Source organism: Morone saxatilis, unplaced genomic scaffold (assembly GCF_004916995.1).
Source record: "Morone saxatilis isolate NCDOM2014 unplaced genomic scaffold, NCSU_SB_2.0 Contig24, whole genome shotgun sequence".
NCBI lineage: Eukaryota > Metazoa > Chordata > Actinopteri > Moronidae > Morone > Morone saxatilis.
This window is the reverse complement of record NW_023339807.1, coordinates 18,035,457-18,045,012: the sequence shown is the minus strand read 5'-3', so window position 1 is coordinate 18,045,012 and position 9,556 is coordinate 18,035,457. Positions and strand designations below refer to the sequence as shown.

At 39.1% G+C, this 9,556-nt stretch overlaps 2 protein-coding genes across 2 annotated transcripts in view; one reads left to right on the top strand and one right to left on the bottom strand.

Annotated features, from left to right (window-relative positions):
- On the top strand, window positions 1-3,200 carry pafah1b3 (the record flags this gene model as incomplete). Its single annotated transcript, XM_035671643.1, is given in 5 exon segments — window positions 1-61; window positions 572-661; window positions 800-916; window positions 1,069-1,191; window positions 1,644-3,200. Coding segments are annotated over 5 exon segments (652 nt in total), but the record flags the coding sequence as incomplete, so codon positions are not given.
- Window positions 3,201-5,320: 2,120 nt separating this feature from the next.
- ceacam1 (CEA cell adhesion molecule 1) overlaps window positions 5,321-9,556 on the bottom strand; it is a 10,654-nt gene continuing 6,418 nt past the window's right edge. Inside the window, exons 12-17 of the mRNA XM_035672201.1 lie at window positions 8,544-8,769; window positions 8,179-8,451; window positions 7,785-8,036; window positions 6,927-7,208; window positions 6,232-6,483; window positions 5,321-5,965 (exon numbers count right to left, since the gene is read on the bottom strand). Coding sequence (XP_035528094.1) covers window positions 5,883-5,965; window positions 6,232-6,483; window positions 6,927-7,208; window positions 7,785-8,036; window positions 8,179-8,451; window positions 8,544-8,769 — 1,368 coding nt within the window. The 3' untranslated portion in view covers window positions 5,321-5,882. The remainder of the gene's footprint in view (window positions 5,966-6,231; window positions 6,484-6,926; window positions 7,209-7,784; window positions 8,037-8,178; window positions 8,452-8,543; window positions 8,770-9,556) is intronic.

Sequence of the window (9,556 nt, the reverse complement as noted above, 5' to 3'; positions counted from 1 at the left end):
CCCTGCCGCCACACCCACTCCCTGTGAAGACACCCAGGGAGATGGACGATGGATGTCTCTGGTGTGTGAAATAACCTCATTGTTATGAGTCTGCTTTTACTTGTATCCCGGGTTTTTACGTAGCTACAGCACAACGACAGCCGTGCGTCTTGTTAGGGTCCCCCCCCCCCNNGGGGCCCCCCCCCCCCCTGTCTGCATTGTAGCTTGTGTTTAGTGTTGTGGATTTAAAGTAAACAACAAACAGATAAATGATTCATTAGTTGTCATTTGTTTTGATGACATATAACTGCATAGGCATAGTCATAAAGCTGATATATCCTGTCTGTATATTAGCAGTTTTTTGTCAGATTGACATGTGATTGTGCATTGTGAGGTTTAATCCACTGATTCATCTTTTTATCTAATATTCAAGCTAATGCCATACAGTCTCCATGTCTCCCTTTTTTTTAAGGTGTGTCTGCATTTCTCATGAAAACTGACTCACCTTTAAGAATAGCCTCAGATGCTGCATCTAGTACTGTACCATATAAAAAAAATACCAAAGTTTGTCTTTTCCTTTTTCTCCCTATAGCACAACCGCTTTGTGTCTGACAGCAAAGACAAAGAACCTGATGTCCTGTTTGTTGGAGACTCTCTTGTTCAGCTGATGCACCAGTTTGGGGTAAAACAATAGATCACTTTTCTGTATCTGGTTCTGTATACAGTGGTTGTTTCTTGTTCTCATAAACGTCTATGCATGCTTTCAAATGCTTAGGGTTTGACATGTGGACGCTTTGTTGTTGTTGTGGTTTCTCTGTAGATATGGCGACAGTTGTTCTCTCCTCTCCATGCCCTCAATTTTGGGGTGGGCGGTGACGCGACACAACATGTGCTGTGGAGACTGAGTAACGGCGAACTGGATAACATCAGCCCAAAGGTCCTGAACACCGCCAAAAATAGAGAACATGATCATGCTTGTTTATTCACACAGTAGACTGATTGTGCTTAAATCCAGCTTCCAGGTAGAGTATGTTGACCCTAAACTATCAATGACTCGGTAATGAATTCCTTTCTCCTTTGTTGTTGTAGGTTGTAGTGCTTTGGGTAGGCACTAACAATCATGGTCACACCGCTGAACAAATCTGTGGAGGTATCATGGCTATTGTCCAAGTCATCAAGAACAAGCTTCCACATGCTCGGACGCTCATACTTGTAGGTTTTTTTTCTGATGTTAATCTACTCACCCACATGTCCGTTAAATACGTGAAGAAAAAAAAAAAGTTCCCACAACCATTAAACTACATAGTGATATCTCCTCTTTTTGTTCAATCTCCGCTTTGTGAGATCAGGTTAACGATAGACTTTTGGACTCCAGTATTGTGTTGAAAAGGGATTTAGACTGTATGTGAACTGTTTAGAGCAACTTTTCACACTATATTTAAAGGGCTTGAGATTGAACTTGCTGTGTGTTTAGTAAAGCTACAAACTTCATTGGACTTTCAACTATCATACCTAACCTCATTTTCATTTCTGGAAACATTCCTTTTGATAGTAAATTTTATATTAATTTATAATTAGTTTTAGTTTATTTCTAAGAATAATAATAAAAAGCTAAGGAGTGTTCCACCCTTTTAAACAATAACACCCTTATATCTGTCTTCCAGGGTATACTGCCCAGAGGTAAATCGCCAAACCCTCTGCGGGAGCGAAATGCCAAGGTGAACCAGCTGGTCCAGGAGGCCATATCGTCCCTTCCCCACGCCTCGTTCCTGAATGTGGATCCGGGCTTTGTCCACTCCAATGGTAGCATCTCCCATCAGGACATGTATGATTACCTTCACCTGACCCCCCAGGGGTACCAGGTTGTGTGTGAACCCCTGCACGCCCATCTCAAGTCCATGTTAGATAAACCTGCTGAGAATTGAGCAACCAGGGCACAAACTTACACTACGGCAGTGGTCCTCATCCCTGTTTCCAGAGAACATCCCACTCAACTTATTAATACAAGGAATTATGGAGAGAATCATTTATTAAGGACTAAGAGCTGCACACATTATTTGTGCAAGTCCTCTTCCTGGCCAGGGTTGGTGACCACTGTCACAGATAATGGTAACCTAAAGTCTTTTGTGTTTATAATACAGTCAGAAATTAAATGTGCTGTGCTATAGAGAGACAAAGTCTTGCCTCATACCTGATAGGCATCTGTTCCACTAGTTTTTAGTTCTCAGTGTTTTTCCACAGAAGGAGTTCTTAATTTCTCTGCCACATGATACAAATGGTGAATATGATATGGGGAAATCCCTCTCTGTCGCCCGTCTGGTCATGACAATGAAGGGATAAACAGTTTTAGGTAAATAAATCCAGATGTCTAGTTGTTATGAATAAAGCTTTTAAAAAGATGCAGTAACTTTTTTTTTTTTACGCTAATGAAGATATGCTGTAGGTCAAAACATTAGTTGCTGCTCCTTATTAAAAACCTCATTTATAACTGTGTCCTCCAGATGTCATCCCTTCAGCTACAGCTCTCATGAGACTATCTCAGCCTATTTTTACCTTGGAATATGGACAGATAACTGCTTTTCAGAAGACACCTTCTATGACATAATACATTGTCTACCCGAGGTTACTGGAACAAGAACTGGCTGGAAAAAGGTGCAAGACTTTGGCTCTTTAGTAGCCAGGATATGTCTGGTAAAAAATATGACATACAAGAACTGCCTTTACCAGGAAGTTGCTGTTATTTGTCATTTTGGTTTCTTAGTTTCACTAAGTTCCTTGAGTTACATTTATTTGGCAATAGCTTTACTTTGTTTGTGGTGTCTGATGTCTTTTGTATATGTTAATTTGAATGACCAAATGTTTTGGATTGACCATTACTGTCTATTTGCTTTTTATCATGTCTCATTATTGTTCTTGTACTTTATTGCTTCACCTATTGTAACAGCAACAGATATTGACGTGAGAGGCTGTTTTTGTTTTGTTGCAAACATAAATGTATTTGAGTAGGTCGTGAAGTTGTATAGCTATATCTAAAGTTGCTTGTGCTTCAAGTTTAATCTCATCTGCAACATGGTCCATCAGACCATCTGAAAAGGCTTTACTTCACACTAAAATTCTTCTGAGCCCCTTGTAAGGATTGTGCTACAGAACTTGAATTATGATTCAGGATGTCTGATTGTGTAAGTGATGAAAGAATGCATTAAATGTGAAAACAAAATGGTTTCAGTGTCCTGTGATTGATTAGTCAGATCTGTGTGCTGATAGTCTGAGGCATTGATTGCCACTGATGCACTGCTGAATTTTTATGCCCTGAGATTTACCAGCAGGTTCACCAAGAGTGCACAAACACACACAAGAGATTTATTGCTTTTGGTTGACTGGTTTTATTCTGGTCGCAGACATTGTTAGCTGAAAACTGCATTTCTGAAACTTGAGGAGGGCAAACAAGTCTTGCTTTGCTCTTAACTTGCATCCATCCTTGTCAATATCAGTACAGGACTGACACTTATACCAACATTACACTTAATACAATACCTTATGCTTACAATTCTGGCCGTTGGCTAGATCATAGCAAGCATGCTCTTACAAGTGACAGTGGTGTATCCCTTACAGTGGTGTTGCAAGGCAGATAACGAGCACCCATAATTGTGACCGATTTGTAAGTCAGCATGAAATGCTTTTGCAGGAAACAATGTTTATAATTGACAATGTGTGTTCTGTTAAAAGTTAGATGAGCATAATTAACCGTTTTGATGTCTGTTTTTTCCCATGTTTAAAGAGTGTAACAGCATACTGAAGACAACATTTGATCTCAGATCAGTAAGAATGTTTATGCTACACACTTCAAAGTATATTCAAAGTAAGATCATATAATAACAAGATCCAGTAAGAAACACTTCAGTTTTGCATTCAAATGCTCTAATGCAAGTCATGTGGGGCCCTCATGACAAAGAGCTTTCATTAGTGTACCACCATCAGTGGTTTTTTGGCAAAGGTAAATCTTTCCTATTATTCAGCGCCACCAACTGTAAAGGTGCTAGTTAGACAAGACATGATTCATATGACTGGCAGTTGCTGAATGTACCACGGCTATGATTTCAGAACCTAACACCATCCTTTATAAGGAGCCAAAACAAAGACCATGTCATTCCCTCACTGGGACTAAACCAGTGTGCATGCAGGATTTTTTTCCCTGGACGTGTTGAACTAACAACAACATGGGATCAAGGATGTTTTTGCTGTTGGTTCTTGCACTGCTTATATTTACTGATCACAGCCGAGGTACTGTATACTTTTCCAGAATGAGACAATGTAATGACTTTGAAAAGGAAGTTTACATCCTGTGCATTTTATTGTTTTGTTTTTTATTTCTTTTTATTTTTCATAGGTGTTCCTGAGACACACGATCAATCCTTGATTGTCAACTTATCCTCTGATGGTATGTGAGATTAATGTTTAAAACAAAAAAATAATATTTACTGATATTTATTTAGTTGTATTTGTGCTAATTAATGTAATTGTTTTTAGTAAGTTATTTTCTTTTATGAAGTTTGATATAAATTGTGTTATAGCCTCTGATGTTGGAGAACCACTGACTACTGCAAATCCAATCAACGGCCCAAGACAGAACCACAAACAGTGCTGTAAAGGTAAAAGCAACATTATCATGGGTATACAGTAAACAAAGTATACATCTGGTTATCATCTCATTAGTTGTTGTATGTAAGCAGAGCCTCAGTATTAGTTAAGTGCATTATCCTTACCCATTCTGCTCATTTGTCCTTGTGTATTTGGGTCACTCAGGAAAGGGAAAAGAGATGGTGAGTTGCCCTTGTCAGCAGTCTGCCAGACGCAACAATATCGGGCATGGAAAAAGTGAGTTACCTATAGTTTTTGAGATTTATAAAATAATAAAGTAAAAAAGTGAGGTCACTAATAAGAAAATGACTTCAAACTGATTTGTTAAATTTTAAAGGTTTTGGACAGTGAAATTAATAAAACATTTTCTTCCCAAATTGCTTTACCTGTCTGGATCTATTCAAACCCCCAGTGAAAAGGAAGTGCCACAAGAAAAACAATAAGAATCTGAAGAAATGCATGGTTGTCAAACGGAACATGGGTAACACCAAGAAGTTTGGTCCCAGTATCCCCATATGAATAACACTGTAAGGACTCCTTATATATGTGTGATGTTTTTGCAGTGATCACTGTCATACATATTTCTTTGTGCACAAGTTATATTTTTGTAAACAGCATTTATGACAATGTTTCACTACTAAATGTTTGCATGACTGTAACTGTAACTTTCTGAATCAGAACAAAGACACTGTATCCTCCTCAATAAAGTAACCACAAACTCGATTGTGTTTATTGTTTACTGATTAATAAACAACAATACAATAAATCAAAACAAGATAAGACTTACATTTACTTAATTTTACTTACAATGTTATCACACAGAAAAGAAAAAACTGCAGGTACTCAGAATGAAGAATGGCAATTTATACCAAAAGAATATAGAGGTATTTTAAAGAATTATGATTTAATGGTTCCCCTTGTTAAACAGTGCAAGTGTATGTGTTTGCAAGTGTGTAAGTATCTTTTATATAAGCGCAAAAACAACAACCACCACCACAATAACACTAACACAGCTACTTTTACTTGCATAATAATATAATGATAACATTTAAAATAAAAACTTCACTGTCAGTGTAAATGTTACTATTCTATATTGTATTTTAAGGAAAATAAGTCTATTACAAGGAAATATCAAACAACAAACTATAACTTGACTAGTCTGTCACACTTTCACATTATTCCTTGCCTTTCCAGCAAAACCCACAAAACTTTTGCCTGTAGATGGAGCAGGAGGCCTTTCAGTCAGACTACACAGCAGGAGGAACTCAGTTGAACAGGGCAGTGACAGACAAAGCAACCAAAACCATCAACATCATGTTGGATGGGATGTGGAGGGTCGAGGCATGATCTAAGGGGGAGAGAGGGACAGAAACAATGACAAAGATAAATGGCTGTCGTTCTGAGGGGAGAAAGAGGTTACATTTAGCACAACATGAGACATCTGTAATTGTATAGCACCTACTCTGATTGTCTCAGTGTTTTAATTGTAGTAATCACTAGCATGTATCATATTTTGTCCAAGTTGTTAAAAGAGACTATTAAAGAGCCTATTATGGAGATACTGTGGTGAATATGTCAAAAAATAAGGAGAGAGGAGAATTAAGGCTCACTCACCGACAGTAAAGGCTTTTATCTGGTACATTGTGATATTGGTCACAGGGTTCTTCGCTTTACATGTATAGTTGCCCTCATTCTCTTTTGTTGCAGGGAAAGTGATAACAGAGCCAGTCTTTATAGCTGATGACTGACTGTTTAAGAACCAGTTGAAGTCACAATCTGGCTGAGAGGCAGCAGAGCATGTCAGGGACACAGAGGAGCCAACCTTCGCTGAATCTGGACCCAGGATATGTACCTTCAGAGGGCCATCTGCAAACACAGATAGAGAGCTGGTCAGAATTATGTTCAGTAAAATTATGAATATTGTGTTACTTTGGGACAATTTTAGTCTAAAAAGTTTTTGCGAACAGCATTTAGAAAGCTTTCCAAAACACAGCCATTTCTGGTCAAACTCTGTATAGCAATTACTATTACAGTAAATATTATACATACACAATTATATTTATATAAATTCCCAATCACCAGCTTTAATATATCTGTCATTGGTAAAGATAGTAGTAGTTATTTAGGAGGTGATGTATTACACCTGATCATACACCCAACATAATAATACAAAATGTCATGATGTATTTGGGATCAATAACAAAAAGAAATTCATGCAACATTTAAGTTTTTTTATGAAACCAGTTAAAATGAACAAAATGAGTTTTCTTTAATACTCTCCAATGTCACATTGTTGCGAAAGCACTCACAGTTCACCAGCAGCACGTATTGGGGGCTTGCATGTGGACCAGCCTGATTGGTAGCGACACACTGATATATCCCATCATTGTACATTGTCAGTGGAGTGAAGTGCAGCGTGTTGTTTTCAATTTTGTAGGACATGTTTGCTTTAGCTGTGGAAGTGTTGAGGTACATGTTGTCCTTCATCCAGTAGATCGTATCATAGGGCCCATTGACTTCACAGGTGAGAGTGAAGTTTTCAGAGTTTATTGGAACTGTGTTATTTCTGATCATCACTGACTCTATAGCTTCTGTGGACACAAAACACAGTAGAAATCAGTATTTGACCAGTTACACCGTCACATCCAGTGGTGTACTGAAGGGTATACGCAGATATATGGAGTATTCCCACTTTTAAATCCCCTCTGATGTGCATCATTTAGTAGTGTTCTGCAAGATGAGTTTATGATGAAGGTATAGTTGTCTGATTTTCATGACTGGACGGAGCAAGGAATAAGGAATACTTTAACCAAAATGCATAATTAGGTCATTGTCTCACCCTGTGGTCTGTGGGACAGCACTGATTGCTAAATCTGCACCTCTTCTGTGTCTAATGTTAATTTCATAATGAGCTATCCTCACTGACATCAAGGAGCACAAGTTAAGTGACAATGTGCAAATACTACTAGCAGCATTTTGGGTGAACTAAATTTGGTAGTCTTACATGTCACTGTTTATAACACAGGGAATCTGACCTTTGCTGGACAGGCCACTTTAAAAACAAATTTGGGGCATAAATTAGTATACTCACTTATCCAGGCACCACTACACCACTGGTCAAATGACATACACTGAAAGAGTCAAACTCGTACTTGAGGTTTTCTTACCAATGACTGTGAGCATCTTGATGCTTATGCTGGAATTTTCTGTCACATAATTTAAGGCCATACAGGTGTATTCCCCACTCATATTGAAAGACAGAAGGCCAGTTGTAAACTCTGAAGTATTGGCCACTGTGGAGTCATTGAAGATCCAGAGGTACTGACTGGGAGGCACTGACTTGGCAGAACAGCTGAACTTTGCAGTATGTCCTGTCTCAGCAAAAGCTGGCCCATCAATGATGGGTGTTTCTGGTCCAACTGCAACAGCAAAGGAGACAGTAGGCTGACTCATGGTAGTAAATTTAATTAAATAACTAATATGATGATGTACTACAGTATATAAAACTGTCAGTTAAAAATAGTCAGTGACATAAATCCTTAAATCCTTAAAGGTACTCACAGTTCACAAGAAGATGGAAAGGAGAGCTGGTCATGCTCCAAACAGTATTAACTGCCATACACTGGTAGTTTCCAGTATCAGTTTGTTCTAGTGGATTGAAGGTGACTGTCTTGTTGTTCATGTAGAAAACAGTTCTGTTGTTTTCATGCAGTGGCTCATCATTTTTCAACCAGTAAATATGCTCAGTAGGTCCAGTCACATTGCATGTTAAATTATAAAAATGACCTTCTATGGGAGGATTCATTGGTGCCTTCACATGTACCATTATTGGATCTGAAAACCAATCAAACAGTTATTTAGTTCACACTTGAACATCCAGTTTTCCTGTTTTTACATTATGAAACAAATGGCCATTCAAGACTCACCAATAACAGTAAGCATCGTGTACGCAGTGCTGTTTTTGCCAGTGATGTTGTTGTAGGCCATGCAGGTGTACATCCCACTCATATCTCTGGTAAAGGGAGGTGTGACATACTCAGACGTATTGGCCACTACAGAATCATTGAAGAACCATTTGTAGACCAGGTGATGGATATATGAGCGTAGCAGCTGAGGGTTCGACATATGGTCTCGCTGGTCTTTGCCATAGGCCTACAAAGTAGGTTTGGTCCCAATGCATAGTTGGGTTCTTTCTGTCCATCCTAAGCCATATGGATAATTACCCTTAAATACACCTTCCATTAACATTGTTGAGCATGGATCCACAAAGGCCAGAAACTGTGCATGAATGGGAGAGGGTCTCTGAAGTCTGATTTGAGTTCATTGCGATCGAGTAGTTGTTTGTTGGGCATGTCATACTACGTAATGTGGGCCACTTGTAATGTCTGCATGCTTTAGTTCGCTCTTAGGCGAGTGCCACTAAGTCAAGAGGACAGACCACCTTTGTCAAATCAAGTGCAAAAGAGCCTGCCGACGAGGGCCAAGGGCACCGAGAGAGGACCGGAGTTCGAGACCGCTGAAAAAAAAAAACGAAAGGAGAAAAACAATGGGTTTTGCCAGTTGCCAATGAGATGAGTGTGATGGGCAGCCCAGGGGCGATTACAATTGCAATATGGGCTTTGATTAGGCTGCCCCAGGGCATGCGCTCAGGTGGCCTGTTGGCATGGTTAATGTATGTTAACGCATGGTTCCCGAGTTTCTGAACAAGTATCGCTCGGCCGCTTGAGGTTGTTGGGTTTCAAGGAGGAAGTTAGGTACTTAAGGAAAAAACAACCATACATTGCTGGAATCTGTCAAGGACCAAGCTACAAATTTGGTAAGATCATATGGCCAAGCCTGAGACAAGTCTGGAGTGGCAAATACCAAGAGTCCAAGAGAAGTCAGCAGACAAAGTAGAAAAAGGAGTTCGGACTCAGAGATACTACGCGCACTGACTCTT